General features: G+C 38.9%; 2 protein-coding genes across 2 annotated transcripts; one reads left to right on the forward strand and one right to left on the reverse strand.

The window, feature by feature from the left end:
- The first annotated feature begins 2,150 nt into the window (after positions 1 to 2,150).
- rd3 (retinal degeneration 3, GUCY2D regulator) lies at positions 2,151 to 10,171 on the forward strand. Its single transcript, XM_061051873.1, has 3 exons — positions 2,151 to 2,428; positions 4,903 to 5,213; positions 9,386 to 10,171. Exons 2-3 carry the CDS (start codon positions 4,924 to 4,926, stop codon positions 9,741 to 9,743), a joined length of 648 nt encoding a protein of 215 aa, XP_060907856.1. The 5' UTR covers positions 2,151 to 2,428; positions 4,903 to 4,923; the 3' UTR covers positions 9,744 to 10,171.
- A 311-nt stretch (positions 10,172 to 10,482) lies between these two features.
- Positions 10,483 to 15,815, reverse strand: si:ch211-22i13.2 (uncharacterized protein LOC553945 homolog). Its single transcript, XM_061051874.1, has 7 exons — positions 15,656 to 15,815; positions 15,271 to 15,343; positions 12,981 to 13,145; positions 12,709 to 12,770; positions 12,524 to 12,610; positions 12,104 to 12,193; positions 10,483 to 11,996 (listed from the first exon to the last, which is right to left on the reverse strand). The coding sequence occupies exons 1-7, from the start codon at positions 15,656 to 15,658 to the stop codon at positions 11,946 to 11,948; spliced, it is 531 nt and encodes a 176-aa protein (XP_060907857.1). The 5' UTR covers positions 15,659 to 15,815; the 3' UTR covers positions 10,483 to 11,945.
- Between the last annotated feature and the right edge of the window lie 1,367 nt (positions 15,816 to 17,182).

Below are 17,182 nucleotides of genomic sequence, written 5' to 3' on the forward strand. Positions count from 1 at the left end.
CAACATGAGGTGAACCCACTGAGTTTACACAGTTCACTCTCACCCTCCATGTGGGGTTATTTATTCAGATTGATGGGACGGAGCAGGAACAGTGACAGTGATATTATTCTAACCAACATCTGCTTGTAACATGTATTTATATTCTCAGTGTTTTTAAACATTACTATGTAACCCACAATTGCTTGCGTAATTGTCTATGCACATTATTATATATGAATGTGTGTCAGGATGTATTATCATGATTATTTTTTGTTGAATGTCAGAGTAACATGATAAACATCCCTAATGTTAGTATATGTCATGGTAACCAGGGGGTCCAGTTGGTGCTTATTTTCACCTGGAGGTTGTCTTTTGCGCTTTTTATATTTGCACATTTTTATATCTGTAAGTCTTTTTTCTCTACTTTTTAATTTATATAAAACTCTTGGGAAATCAAATTACATTTTGATCACATTTTTTTAAGTAGCTAACTATAGCAAGTGTACAACTTACTATTAAAGTGTGAGTTTTAAAAGACCTTTTTCCACAGTAGACATTTTGACATCATAATAATAGTGACAATAAATTCCTAAATTCCAATTTAGTGTCAGAGTCCTGGTACTGTGCATGTTTCATTCAAAATCAACTAACATGGTTTACAGGGACTCTTGAAAGAAAATGAACATTATTAGTAACATCTGGATAACAACTACACATTGTGAAATAGTATTAGTATTCTGAAATAACGAAGCTTTTTCTCTGGATATCTGTAATGAATGTTTTTATCTTAAGAAACCATCGGGCAGATCTCCTGAGATGAAAAGATCATTTATGGTGAAGGACAAAAAAAAACGAGTTTCTGGTTCTTTTGATCCTGTCTGATTCCAGCCTTCAAGATAACTGTTCAGTGATTTAAGAGAAGTCTAATGTGTTGGATCGTTACCTCCTGAACCAAAATTAAAGGTGCCCTCACAGCACTGAGATCTGCAAAATTAAATATTAATTAATTAAATATAAATTTATAGTAGACCATTACATTTTTTTTTACCTTAATTTATTTCTATTTATTGATTCCTAACATTTGTAAGTTATATTGAGATTTTTTTATGTTACATTTATTGTGGGCAATTTGTGTTTTTTTTATTGTACACAAGTGAATCGCTTTGGGCTGCATTCTAATATGGAAGGTGCTTTACTATACAAGTCGAGTAAATACACATTTTACATGCTATTATGAAACAACCAGGTTGATTATGTAATCTTATGTAGGGTCATTATTGACTTCTGTTGAGTCAAGCTTGAATTCACTTAAATGTGTTGTTTCTGTTGCTTTTTATTCACAACATCATGTGACAGTCTTTTGAAAGGTTTTATGTGGACACCATTGTTTATCAGCTCTGTCTTCATGGAGTCTAAAGTTCAGCCTGCATGTTATTCAGTGGCATGACACTGTGGAGGATAGAGAGGAGGATGATGGTGGTGGTGGTGGTGGTGGTGTTGATGGATTTATGACTGGGATTGTAAGGCTTCTGTTCAGAACATGTGCAGAGGGAAAGCGTCTGAGCTTAGCTGCTCACACCCACACACAGAATGAAGCTACAAACCTTGATATCCACCTACACAACAACTGCACAATCAATCTGGACTCTTTACCTCTCTGCTTCTCTATCATCTACACTCTAACACACATTTCCTCCTGCTCCTTCCCTCCTGTAATTCATGCATTACTGCCCTGGGCCGCTGAGACTCATTATCTGAGGGAAGTTCATTTACACACACCCGCACGGAAGCTGACCTCTTGCAGATGTTGCACCAATCGCCATTTAGCCAAAGCTGTCGTCAACGCTACACTAACCTCGTCCTCAAACATAACACCCTCTGATTTATCTCCATGTTCCCATCTCCCCGCTCAACCCACTGCGCCCTCTTTATCTGCCTCTTCATCGCTCTCCAGCTCCCTTTCAGCTGATGGAGCTTATTGTGGACAAATAGGCTTAGGAGCATCACTATGGCAACGGCAAATCGTAAAAAGCTACATAAGCACCTCATCGGGGGGGGTGAACCAATGGCTCCTGTAGGAGATGGTGCCCCCAACCTCCTGCTGCAAGTAAAGGCAGGCCAGAGAGGCTCCTGGGAGGAGGGAGGGAGAGAGAGGGAGGGAGAGAGAGTGAGTGAGAGAGAGAGAGTGAGAGAGAAAGAGAAAGAGAGAGGTGAAGATAACACTGTGGGACTGTGAGGAGGACGGGAGAGCTGAGATAGAGTCCATTTCTCTTCTTGTCTATCTTCTTCTTTATTCAGCTAGCTTTGAGTTTTCATCCGTCAAGCTGTGTGATATCCGAGGACTTTTCTAATTCTTCCTTCACTGATTGTGTTCCTTTTGAGTTCAAGAAAAACTTTAACAGAAGAAGGAAAAGAAGAAGAAGAAGAAGAAGAAGAAGAAGAAGAAGAGGTGAGAAAAGGCTTCTTTTTAAAAACTGTTAATTGGCAAACATGGCGTTTCAATCTGTCAAACGTAGCCAGCAGTCCAAACATGAACACTGTTGGTGGTGAAAAAAAACCCAGCAGGGATGTTCTTGGGAAAAGAAAGAATGTCCAAGCCAGCTGGAAATGTGTTTTGTCTTATGACCAACCAATTCTCCTTTTCAGGGGAAATAAGCAACATTTTGGACGTGGCTAAAGCTGGTCAACATAAGAGAAACACAGCTCACTTCTCTTGTGTTTAGAGCTGCAACAGTTATTCTTTTGATCAAAAGAAAAGTCTTAATAAAACATATTTTTCATGTCAAAATGCCCCGGATCTTAAATCAATGCAAATGTGACAATTTGCTACTTTTTTTTTAATGATTTATTTTTGGGCTTTTTGTGCCTTTATTGGAGAGAAAGGATAAAGAGAAAGTGGATGGAGCTGGAAATCAGGGAGCAAGGGAGTGGGGAATGACATGCGGGAAGGGAGCCACAGGCTGGATTTGAACCCGGGCCGCCCGCTTGGAAGACTCCAGCCTCCATACATGGGGCGCGCACACTAACCACTGCGCCACCAGCGCCCCAATTTGCTACTTTTTGTACATGATTTACAGAAAGGTTTGGAGTATTGGTCACACAAAAAACAAAACACCTGACGACATCTTCTAGGGCTCTAGTGCCGGAAACGTGTTCACTGACATTGATGATTTTTAAGAAGAAATACAGATTGCAAAAATAAACTGGGAAAATGAACAGCTGATTCAGCTGAATAAAAAAAACCAACATATTGGAATATTCAGAATAAGAAGCTATAGTGAGGCAACTATTTATCTATTTATGTTTATCTGTAGAGGATCATGTGTATGGGGTGTAAATCAATGCCATACATGACAGCAATGGAGCCTAAGCTAATTTGATAAGCCTGTCTCCAGATGGGCCTTTGAGGTACACAAATTTGAACAACTAATGCACAATAGCCAGTTCAAAACAAAGTGTCAGTACTTTCAATGAGATCTACAACAGCTCACTGAAGAATAGCTTACAAGTTAACAAGTAAATACAATCTGAACAATACAAGATACTAACTCAACTTCAATGAAACACCATGCAGCGATTCACCACGTCAACCATATAGTTACAGATTAAGAAGACTGAAGGCCGGCCGGACTAGTTCACAATTAAACTGTTGGGTCAAGAGGTAAGAGCAAGGCTGATACTAATCTCACTCTGTCGCTGTGTTGCGTAAGCTTTTTGCTGCACATGCTGATAATCTGACCCACACACTGAATACAGTGTAGTACAGTTCAGAAGAAAACAGACCTCTGAACCTGGACATAGGAACCGTTGAAAAGAGGACAAGTGGTTAAATGGACATCTAATGAAGGAGGGCCGTGTTAATGAATGGTGACACAACCTAACAAAATGTGTAAATACTGAAAATGTTTGTTCTTCTCATACTGTGTTTCAGAGGATATCAAGCCCACTTAAGGAGCTCACAGGCGTTTAGCATCCCTCTCTTATTAAGTGCACAATCTCTGAATTGTAAGAAAAGTCATGAACACCAGAATACTCATAAATAGAAACTTTACATTTAAACACAGATGTTGTTTCAATTGCTGCCAGTGCCGATGGATTCTTACATAGATGAATTAACCTATGATTCATGATGTGAACGCTTATTGTTGAAGTCATGTCTGTATGTACTCTCAGGAGCTCAGGGTCCTTATGAAACAACAACATTATAATTTGGAATTAAATGACACGGAACACCTTCATTGATGTCCTCTTTTGTCACTGGTGTGCTTTGATCACCAAAAGAAACACAAAGCAGAGGGTTCCCCATTTGATTAAATAGAATTCAGCACCTGTGGGAGCCGATGTGACACCTGTAGAAGAAAGAGTCGGGGGAGGGTTCAAGAACGCTCTCTGAGGAGAATATTTACAGATATGGCAATGAGCATCTGACTGAACAGACTTCAAAGGATGTGGAGTTGAAATGATGGCAGATTATGTAAAACAGTTCATGTAATGAACGGACACAAACAATGGAACTAAAAAACTTCTGTTTTTGAGAAACACAGCCTTGAAAAAACACCAACCTGACATAGACAGTAAATCTGATGTTCAGTATCTGCTTGCTGAAACTCTATACTGTCTGTTCTGAGTTATCACTCTCACATTTCAATCTCTGCAAAGCACAGAGATTTCAATCGATGTTTAACCTTCTGAAAATGTCTCCTCGTGAATTCATCATTTTCGACAAAAGCATCAGATCCACTCTGTCGGCCTTTAACGCTTTGGAGAAAAAAAAAAAAAAATAGGAGAAAAACTCTTATTTTCCAGTCATACTCAACCTCGCAAAACTCCACCTTGAAATCATTTTATCAGGACGAACAACTACGAATATTACATGTGATAATTTCAATGTGAATACCTCTGATTTCCTGTCATCCTCAGGAGGCTGTGAAGAACAACAGCGCCATGGCCTCCTGGTTCAACTGGAATGAACCGCATCTGCGGAGTCCCCGCAGAGACCCGGCAGACGTGGTCACCGACACCCTGATGCTGGAGTTCAACTGGCAGCTGAAGGAGGCCGAGAGGCAGCAGAAGGAGAGGGAGAACGAGTACCGCCGCCTAAAGACCGGGGTGGACTACAGCTGGCTGGCCAGCACGCCTCGCTCGACCTACAGCATCAGCACCGGGGAGAAGCTCGGCCTGGAGGACCTCTGCTCCAAGGTGCCACCTCCCTGCTGTGGGCTCGTCATACTCAAGTAAGGAGAAACTGAAACTGGCCATTCAGATAGATAGACACAGACTCAGTCTTTCTCACTGTAGGTATAAAAATGGCATCGGCTGCACTCAATGGAGCACACACCAAGTATCTGTGCATCGTTGTATTTATGGTGCAAAAGCTCCATTCCCTGGTTGATATTTACATAGTAATTAAAAGACAAAGAAGACTTTTATCTATTAAAGGGCCTATGAAGTCTAAATGTTCTCTGAAGAAGTTTTCTCCACTAGAAATCCACTTTTATTGCACCTACATTTTCAAAGCATTCATTAGTACACTGCATAATGTTTTCTCTGATAAAAAGCAACTGTGCAGTGCATTTCCCCCACTCGTAGGGCACCCTAGAAGGTTTTGCTGAATGTTTTACTAACATAGAAGAGCAATCAAAAAGGAAACGTATATAGTCGTTTTCATATAGGCATCCTGGATGGCAGCTGCGTTTTCTCTAATTTTGGGTTCCTTAGACTAGAGGATACATCATTGTGTTTCCTAAGGTTAGCACACTGCCTAATAATTTCTCCACTAAAGGGAACCCATGAAGTCAGCTTCTACTGTATTCTCTGTTTAATGGACACCCTAACATTTTCTCCACTAGAAGCGCACCAGACCAGAACATTTTTAATGGTTTATCTACAACGATGGCATTCGAAAGGGCACTTTAGTTGCACTCATTATGAACAAAAAATATGGGGCTTTGGACAAATTATTACAAAGGACACTACCTGAATTCTTCCATCACTGCATATCATAAATATCAGCCACTTCTAGATATGAGCTGCAAGCCACGATAGCTCCTGGGAGATTTAACTTTCAATGTCACTGAAAGGAAAATACAGAAACTTCTGATGGAATTTTGGAAACAGTTTTTTTCATTTACAATATAATTATGGCTAAATCTGATCCAGATCAAATCTAATTAATTGGCTCATTTTGATTCCTGGTTCGCTTGTTGGAAAAGCTTGACAAAAAGAAAAATGGTGAAAGTGGTTCTTTTTAGCTGGGTGCTGCAGTGTCCGATCCGCTTAGTTTATGGGTGCCAGAAAGCCAGCTTTAAATTGAATTGTTTGGACTACAGTATGTGATAGAATTATATATTCAGGCTGTTGACGAACAAGGCAAAAAGATGAAAGCTGAGGTATGTAGGCTTCTTTTTTTTTTTAAGCATTGATATGGACATGGCATATATTTGAGCATATTTAGAAATGTTCTGTTAACTCATCTTTTACTCGAGCACTAAATGGAAAGGGGGTCGAGTTTAGGACAGGCTAATTGCTCTTAGGCTCAGACCCAAGATGCCTTTAAATTCCCCTGATTTGTCAACATGTTGCTGACAAACCATGAAGCACTAAGCGTCGTCTTTGGCATCGAGAAGAGGATGTTTCGTCATGGAGACAGCTTCTCCAGCCTGCTACACGGGACTCTGTAAAGCGTTCGTGTTGCTCGTGTTAATCTGCAGCAGATAGGTCCTGAGCTGGTTTGATCATCTGTTCACACACAGCCGCTGAGGTCTCAGGTGTCTTGTTAGAGGTTGACAGTTTTTTGGGGAGCAGTTTGACTGGTGTTAACGTGCTAAATGCTTGGTGGAAGTCACACAACAGGGACCAACTTGAGAACGTGTGTGTTATTGTAATTAGCAGCAGAGAGGAGGAGTCCTCAGAGGTGTTGTGAAGTATATAGAGGATGCTTTCTCCTCTAAGAGGTCCAGTTGGGTTTCCTTAAATGCTGCCTGTTCTGTAGATTTTCATTCTTTCACGAAAAGATTGCAGGTCTATTTTCAGTCCACATAAAATATCAATTAAAATGAGATGAAATCAAGTGAACAAACTAAGAGATTAAAAGATTTGAAATGCGTTTTTTTGTTGTTTTTTGCTTTAGCTGCAACGAGGGTGTGTCAGCTCTGTGCTGTTCCAGATATATAAGCGGTATAGATAATGGATGGATGGATGTTTGAAGTTAAGATACCAAATCGTATACACCACTGCACAATCTGCTGACAATACAGTGTATACTTTCTATGATTTAAATACATGTGTCTTCAATATTAGCTTATTCTGTTTAATTATATATGTGATTTCTCATATAATCCTTTTTTAAAGGATTATATGAGAAAGAGAGAAACAAAGTTGTAAATGATGGGCTTGTCTTGTTTGCACTTTTAGGTCACAAAATGGGAAAAGTATTAATATGAGTCCATTTCATGACCAACTACAACTCCTCACAGAAGCTTTAATTTGCAACTAATGATGAAATCTATGTTTGTGCATTTAAGGGAGAAGTTAGTAATGGTGAATATTGGTTGGTGTAGGTAAACTATATATGTAACATTTCTGCATAGGAACAAGAAGTATACTGTGATTTTGTAAAATAATCCAGTATGCAAAACCGGATGACTTTTCCTAATTGTATCACAAAATGAAAATAAAATAAAGGCGATGTCTTTTGAGGAAAATGTTTGATTTCCTTTACGTAATTGTGTTCGATGTTGAAATATGAATAACTGAGCCTTTAGAAAAAGGCTCTAACATAGGAACTAAAAACCTGGAGTTCTCTTCTGAACAAATGGAGTTGACTGATAACAAAGGCAGCAACGGTTCAATGTAATCGGTTAAGGTAGAGACAGGATAATAATAATAATGATTCCGGCCCTGAAGGTGATCCAAACATCTGTCTATTTGGAGTTAATATGTGTTTCATGTGTCCACACAGAAAGTGGACCAATCATCAGTTAACTAGAAGCTCTTACTGGAAAGCGCAGGCTCCTTGGAGGTCTATTTAAAGGCTTGTTAAGGCCACAGCTCCTCTTGTAACAGGAGGATGAGGAGGAGGAGTAATTGGCGTGGTAACAGGAGGGTGCTGGTGACACAGCAGGTGGGACTGATAACTGTGATCCAGGCTGCCCTTCATAATATTGGATTTAATGTGGCTGTTATTTTACTCAAAAGCCAGAATAAAAACCAGTAATGAAAAACTCTGGCTACAGTATTGATGCTGTTCTTAGATTACCTGCATGAGTACATATACTGAATAGAAAACTGTAAAAACTTGGAAGAAGCTATTGAAAATATTCTTACATTCAAATACACAGCGATATCAACGCTTTAACATAGTTGTGTTTCACTGTTTTCTTGCTCATTCCTTATTATTATTATAATTTTTTAATGCATTGAGTTAAAATGGTGCCATATTTTGATTACCATATGTTACCATAAACCCACATATATCAATCCACAGATCGATGACCTGCACACTTGTCACATAAGGTGGTAGGCAAAGGTGCCCTCCTCCTCAGCGGCATTTGCCTCACTGAAGTAGGTCGCAACAGTGCTCCTGCCAGCTTGTGTCCCCATTTGTGTCTGCTCATTTTAATATGGCTTTGTATGTTGGCATTTGCAGTGTGTGTGCAAAAAGCAGTTAATTTGATTAGCTGTGCTAGCTAAGCAACAGCCGCAATGACTGACACCTACAAACAAATCAGCATTGACCAAATCATTGACCTCTGGTGCATTAGTGATGTTTTTCTACAGGTTAAAACAGCAACAGCCTTGGCACAGGAACTGTTCAAAACCAGTTGTCTTTCAGTTGTGCCCATGGCCAAAAAATGTATTATCCACTTGAGATAAAAATAACTACATATATATATTTATATATATATATACACTTTTAGATTCCTCATTAAAGAAACTTCCCTGAAATTATACACCAATGTGTTCACAGGTCGGGAAACTAAAAGAGATAGTGATGTAATTTGTGTCTACTTCAGTTTAGGCTATATAATTAAAGTTGAATGTAAGATGTTGAGGTTAAAATGAAGAAAAAAATTGGGAATTAATAAAAAGAAGTGAGCTTACCTGTCCGATGTTGTGGTCCTGGTATCTGTGTGGAGCTAACAAAAAATACATTGATTAGGCTATACCACTGCTAGCATTGAAAAAAAGAACGAGGTCTTTGACTGCACTATCAGGGTGGGTAGTGTAGGTACTTGTTTTTACAAGGAAGAGTACTTTCTCCAGTGTCTTTAATGTCCATCCTGATCTTGACAGTGTAACACCTGTAGGCTCGAGGCTATAACAGATCAGAACTTCGTGAAACCTGTGAAATTGAATCTGCTATTTTTTTTTTTTTTTTTTTTTTTTATGTTTTCGTCTTGCTCAGGTTCAGAGAAGTTCTGCAGGCCAATGAGCCAGAGGTACAGGATGTGTGCGGCCTGTTTCGATCCGTCCTCCTGGAGTCTCTGGATAACCTGAAGGAGGAGCAGGAGGCGCAGCGGCTCGCCCGCCAGTGGAACAACAAGCGTGCCATGAGCATGTCCCTCATAAACTTCAGGTCCCGAATTAAGATCAACCCGTTCGGCAGCACAGTGGGCCTGACCGCCGCTGTGTCCGATGGAGCGGGGCTGAGCGACCTAAAAACCGTGTCAGAGGACGTGGAGAGAGGGATGGAGCGGGAGGAGAGGGTGTGGAGCATGCCGGACTTCAGATACAAAGGAGCAAACAGCAGTAAGGTCGTCTGACATGCAGCGTCCACTAGACAGTGACGGTGTTCGGGACGTTTCAGTAGGACAGTCGCTGATCTCCAGGACTGTCTGTTGCAGAGTGACCACCTTGCACCAGGCGAGGCAGGATGAATTTCATTCTCTCCTTCCTTTTCAGTATGAGACCAGACAGCATTTGATCCATTCACTGTTTTAAATTTGCACCAGAAAGGGCAATGTCAGGTGTTCTCCTCAGTTTTACTGTAACATGACTACACTTTTTGAATATGCTCCTACTTGTTATGAGATTTTAACCTCTTGCAATGATGCATCTTTTATTGTAGACACTGGCGTCTAAGAAATGAGGGCTATTTATCTCAGCCTTGTAGGCATGTTTGTGTTGTTCATATACTTCTTAAATCCTACATTTTATAGGAATATTTCAAATATGCTGATGTACTATAACAAGAAAATGGCTACAGAGGTGAATTATCTATTGACTACATGATTTTGTTAAAAAATGGCTAAGGCAGTCCTGAGATGATTGATAGATGAAGGTCACTGACATCATTCCAGTGGGCGAATCATGATGTCTCTATACAGACTACTTTGTATTCTTGCACACAATGAGTCAGCACAAGAATTCATCATCCAAGGTCAGGCAACTGAGCGCTTTCTTTTCTCTTCATTTGCAAGAAGGGAGTGGAGAAGAGAAACTTGAAGAAATAATCACCAAATGTTTTTTTTTGTTGTTTTTTTTGAGTGAAACATTTCAAAGTAAGGTCAAATCTTTCCAGCAGTTTATTGCTGCCTATTTTCTGTCTGTCACAAAGGAAAGGTTCAACAGCACACAACAGGTTTACTCCATCATCCATACAAAAAAAACAACAACTTTCAACTGGATATATACATGGGTACTAACATTGATTGTATTTTATATTTTCAGATTGAAAGAAAATTTGTTGAAAAAAAAAAATGTCCTGACTGAATTTAAGGAGAATAAATGTTTTGAACAGCACCTTCCTTTATCGTTCCAATATGAGACTATTCTTATTACAACAAAAGGTTAAAATAAAAAAACATATCAGTACTCACTGAAAACCCTGTGGTTCCCATAGCAATCGAGTACAGTGGAAACACGACGTTCTAGTATCTACAAAAATAAATGTACAAGCCGCGCTAAATAAAGTGAAGTTGATGAGAATTATTGAGGACGCAGGAGAGAAAAAAAAAAAGGCTGGAGGTTTTTGAGAGGACTGCTAATGTGGAGGAAAAGCTGAATAAAGCCTTCACACAATCTATTCAGTTGTCTGAAAGGCTTCTACTTTAGTCAATGTCCGTTGGAATTGAAGACTACAAATTTTGAAAATGAAGGGGGTGTAGAGTTAGAAAGAAGTGAGCTCACCAGATTTCTGCTTATCGTTTCTTCTCTTTGTTTGAGGCTCAGGTGTTTTTTTTTGGGTTCATAACCCACTGGAGTCTTAGAGCCCATTTACACCTGGTATTAAATGTGATCCGTATCAGCACATATTAATAAGATAAGGAAAATGCATGTTAATGCAGGGTGTGAACGCTTAAAGTTTGGATCAGTTCTGCATGACCACATCTGGAGGTAGACTAGCTGTGTCGTGAGGTGTATGCATACCCTAAAACATCCTGGGATCCTAGGGGCGAGATCACCATTCTGCTCTGACCACTGTTAGTCCTCCGGGCGACAGAATCCAATGAGATATCAAGAATTCTTTAAATTTAAAAGGTGTAAACTCAAAGGCAGGACTGGATAGTTTTTAAAAAAATTTTTTTTAAATCTGGTAAATATGTCCAAGTACAGATCCCATTCAAAGACCTGGTGAAATTTGTTAAAGAAAGCCGTTTGCATTCAAAGCAGATCACAGTTGGTTTACAATTGACAAATGTTGAGTAATTTGACTGATGCTGCCACATTACAGTTTTCACCATGAACTGATTTAGTCCAGCACAAATAAATGTTTGGATGACACGAGCAGGCTGAAGATTTGGCCACCTGAGCAGATGAAAAATCATGAATGCATCTCACATCGGAGCAAGATTCACAGCTCAATCGCTCCATCCAGCTCCGTGCTGCCCCGGTGTCTCGATGCAAGTCAGATCCCTCATCTCTTGCTCGGAGAACCCTTCAGTTTTGTTTCTCACGGATGTCTGAGTTGTTGTTTCCTGAGTTCTGCTGACGTGTTCAAGCCCGAGCACCACAACACAGTGGCATCACACTGTAGAGTTCAAGAAATCAAGGAGTTCTGCACGATTTTTATCCCGCTGTAACACCAAGAATGGCACAAGTGAGCCAGGATACAATAATCAATTCAAAAGATATGAAGGCGCGCTTGGTTTGCTTCTATGGCAGCAAAAAAAGATGACAGTACCTGTTTGTCTTTCTTGGACTTCTTTACTTTCATCTTAATTTTCTTCCCTGATATCATGCTGTACTTGCCTTTTTTTCTTTCCTTCAGGTACTAAAGGAAGGAAAAACACAATTAAGTTAAAAGGGCCATGAATAAATAATAAAAATTGACTGACAGTATTAAATACAAAGCCACTTCTTACGAGCGCCATGTTTGTGGAACAATGTGTAATTAAAGAAAAGCTAGCATCTAGAGGTTTCTGCTGCTGTCTACCACACAAGAAACTATTGTAGTGGAGGAGATATGAAGTTAACATATGAAGGTTGGCAAAAACTTTCAATCGACATCAACAAATAAAAACTTTATACAATAATGCCAAATGCATACAATATGGTTGGTTGAGGAAAATATGTTAAACGGGAATTCATGGGCTGTTGTTACCTTGGAGATTTGAACAGGTCCTGCATTATCCTCTCCTTTCGCTTTTTTGTCTTTCTTACGTTTATGTCGCTTCTCTTTCTTTCCTTTCTGCTCCGTGACACAAAAATTAAGTTGGACTTTCAGTGCGTTGCATTTACAATATTTCAGTCAAATTTTAAATGCATGACCTAAACGCAAAACATTACCTTTTTCTGATGTTTCTCCTTTTTCCTTTTCTTAGACTGCTTTCTGACTTTACTGCGGGAGCCTAAAAACAACAACAACAATTAACTAGGTCAATTTATAATAAGCACCATAACAGCAGCAATATCTTAAGATATAATCCAAAAAAACAAATCACTTTAAAGTATGAACTTATTGTAATTCAGCTCTGAGAGAAATCTGTGAAAAATTAAACAGTAATAAAGTTAACCATCTTGAGATACTCAGATTTATGAAAGACTTTTCAAACACTCACCACTACTGCTGGAGCTACTCCGACTGCAGCTGGATGAATGCGATGAACCGGAAGAAGAGGACGATGAGGATGACGATGATGACAAAGAAGATGAAGACGAAGAACTGGAAGAGGACGATGAAGAAGATCTGCTACGGCTGCGTTTCTGCTTCCTTTTTTCTCTGCCTGAATAAACACAAGACATAACGAATGTACCCATCTTTCGTAAACTCACAGAAGGTGGCATTTTATTAAAACAAAAAAACTCTTTACAACTTTCATTACTGTCTACTTATCTCTCCTTTTGCTAAGCCAACATCAAGATTCACTACGACACTACTGGAAAAATGCAAACATCTGCATGGGAAATCACAATTATTCTGCTTCCCCTGGACGTTAAACGTAAGCTGCATTGCCAAGTGCTCATGATGGATAGGCCGGGTCTTTTTAATATAGCAATAAGTAAGGTCTTTTTACCTGCTTTTTGTAATGTTAAAAGACAAAGAGTAAGGTATTTTACCTGCTTTTTGTAACATAACAATGAGTAAGGTCTTTTACCTGCTTTTTGTAATGTTAAAAGACAAAGAGTAAGGTCTTTTACCTGCTTTTTGTAACATAACAATGAGTAAGGTCTTTTACCTGCTTTTTGTAATGTTAAAAGACAATGAGTAAGGTCTTTTACCTGCTTTTTGTAATATAACAATAAGTAAGGTATTTTACCTGCTTTTTGTAACATAATGATGAGTAAGGTCTTTTACATGCTTTTTGTAACATAACAATGAGTAAGGTCTTTTACCTGCTTTTTGTAACATCACAATGAGTAAGGTCTTTTACCTGCTCTTTTGTAACATAACAATAAGTAAGGTCTTTTACCTGCTTTTTGTAACATCACAATGAGTAAGGTCTTTTACCTGCTTTTTGTAACATCACAATGAGTAAGGTCTTTTACCTGCTCTTTTGTAATATAACAATGAGTAAGGTCTTTTTACCTGCTTTTTGTAACATAACAATGAGTAAGGTCTTTTTACATGCTTTTTGTAACATCACAATGAGTAAGGTCTTTTTACCTGCTTTTTGTAACATCACAATGAGTAAGGTCTTTTTACCTGCTTTTTGTAACATCACAATGAGTAAGGTCTTTTTACCTGCTTTTTGTAACATAACAATGAGTAAGGTCTTTTACCTGCTCTTTTGTAACATAACAATGAGTAAGGTCTTTTTACATGCTTTTTGTAACATCACAATGAGTAAGGTCTTTTTACATGCTTTTTTGTAATATAACAATAAGTAAGGTCTTTTACCTGCTTTTTTGTAATATAACAATAAGTAAGGTCTTTTACCTGCTTTTTGTAACATCACAATGAGTAAGGTCTTTTACCTGCTCTTTTGTAATATAACAATAAGTAAGGTCTTTTTACCTGCTTTTTGTAACATCACAATGAGTAAGGTCTTTTACCTGCTCTTTTGTAATATAACAATAAGTAAGGTCTTTTTACCTGCTTTTTGTAACATCACAATGAGTAAGGTCTTTTACCTGCTTTTTGTAACATCACAATGAGTAAGGTCTTTTACATGCTTTTTGTAACATAACAATGAGTAAGGTCTTTTACCTGCTCTTTGTAATGTTAACAGACAAAGAGTAAGGTATTTTACCTGCTTTTTGTAACATAACAATGAGTAAGGTCTTTTTACATGCTTTTTGTAACATCACAATGAGTAAGGTCTTTTTACATGCTTTTTGTAACATCACAATGAGTAAGGTATTTTACCTGCTTTTTGTAACATCACAATAAGTAAGGTCTTTTTACATGCTTTTTGTAACATAACAATGAGTAAGGTCTTTTTACATGCTTTTTGTAACATAACAATGAGTAAGGTCTTTTACCTGCTCTTTGTAATGTTAACAGACAAAGAGTAAGGTATTTTACCTGCTTTTTGTAAAGTGTCTCGAGATAACACTTGTTATGAGTTGACGCTATACAAATAAAAATTGATTGATTGATGGTCTGTTAACACGGCAATGTAATCCCTGGAACAAGACTTTAAAGTGTTTCCTCATCAAGAAAGCACACAAAGGTAAATTTCACAGAGATTAAGTGAATTCCAGGTAAGAAAATTATAAATGATCATTTCCTGGTTTGTTGCAGCAAATAAAAGTTAAACACCAAATACATCAGAAACAGTATATTCTAAACGACCATGCTTTGCAAACAACTAATTTTGCGACCACAGCTACACATTGTTTGTGTGTGTACAGGTGTCAGGTGTGTGTGTGTGAGCTGCATTTGTCTGCTTTTGTAGACAGGCTTGCCTCTGCTTCTTGATCGTCTTGTCTCATCTGTTCTGGAGCTGGAGCTGGACACTCTGGACTCCGCTCTCGATGACTAAAAAAACAAAATGTGATAAAAAAAAAAAAAAAAATGTGACAAGAGCCCCGGATGTGACAGCAGAAATCTGATCCATGCATCACGAAAAAGAAGCATGCCATGACAAAATTTACACACGATAGATCTCCATGCAACTTTTGAAACAAGTTGCCTAGTAAATACAATCCTGGCTGCACCGAGAAACTTGTTGTGAAAACACCGGACCTGCTACCTCTGGTGCTTAACGTTACCAGGGCTAAAAGCTAACATGGGCTTTAAACCACCAACTCATCTAAAAATGCATCAAAAAAGAACTAATTCTGTACTCACCATGGTGACAGCAGAGGGCAATTTATCTATCACATGAATATACTGACCCCAACATGCGCCGAAAAGGGCCTACCATGTATATTTATTCACAGCTATCTCTTATATGTTAGCCTTAGCTTGCTCTCTTAGGAGTCATTTTGTATCCCGTGATGCACCGCGGCTGGCTACGTTGGTTCAAGACAGTCTGACAGCTGGCACAGCGCCCCCTGCTGTTGAACGACATAACGTGACGAAGAGGTAAGCTGCTGCTTCTTTATTATTTTTCTTTGGATTTTATTGGCAGCCGGCATCCAAATATGTTGCATTACTGCCACCTGCTGGATTTAATCATTACTCACACTCCTAAATCCTCCTCAACAAACCTGTTCCCAAGAGATATATAAACAAGCATCTTCGGCCTCTCCCTCTCTCTCCCCACACTCCAGAAATCTCTTCTCACGAGTCCCTCTCTCTCTCTCCATTTCTGACATCATGTTCTGTCTGTGTGCGTCATACTTTCTACATTTAATAACTACATGTTCATTCTGCTCGATTGCATGTCTCACAAAGACCGGATGAATGTTTTCCAACGATATGTAGAGTGCTATTTGAATGACTGTGACCAATTCTTAACCTGGACATTACGACCTCCTCTCTTCTGTTGCTCCCTCTGTATTTATCTATTTCCCTCTGAATTGAGTATAAATGTCTTCCCTTTTGTCTGATTGTTCCAATATTGTTGCCATTCCTGTTTAATTTTCCTCCATGTGACTCGTTTCCCCCTCCACTTAGATAATTTGATGTTGATATCGATGCTCTCTTTCTTTACAGCTTCCTTTGCCAACCTGTCCACCTTTTCATTCCCTGCTATACCTGAATGTGCTGGAACCCCACATGAACACCACATCTGTGCCCTGTTTAACCACCTGGGTAATGTGTAAATATGATTTCATATAATAAATCTCGACGACTGTGCGACGGTAAAGAGGCAAGCTGATGTTGTAAACCAAATGAGATACATTAAATATGTGCGGTGACATTTGTAGTCAACACAAAACCATTGGGAATACATTTTTTGGAGTGTCGTCATTTTCTAAAGGTTAAAAGGTCAGTCAGGTAAATTAGCGGGAAACCTGAAGAAACCCGGCTGCCTACCTGAAATGCACTCTGATACAGTAGCTCTACAGTAGGGACGGGCAACTTTGGTCACAGCAAGGGCCGCATTCATTTAATTCTCACTGCCAGAGGGGCCAAATTGTAGGATACAAAAAACGATTACAGTCAATAATGTCTCAAATTTAACTCAACATACACCAGTGATCAAATATTATTATGGACATATTTCTGCTTTTCATGATTTCATGGCAGATTTTGTCGTGTTTTTCCTTCATGTTTCCAATTAATTGATGTGTAAAAAATTGACCCGAGGGCCACGTTGAGGGTTGATGGGGGCCGCCAGTTGCCCACCCCTGCTCTAGATTAAGACAAAGAAAAAAAATACAAGTCCCAAGGTGTTAAGGATTTAATGACATTTCTTTAGATGAATGT

This window comes from Labrus mixtus, chromosome 12, assembly GCF_963584025.1.
Source record: "Labrus mixtus chromosome 12, fLabMix1.1, whole genome shotgun sequence".
In the NCBI taxonomy this organism is placed as follows: Eukaryota; Metazoa; Chordata; class Actinopteri; order Labriformes; family Labridae; genus Labrus; species Labrus mixtus.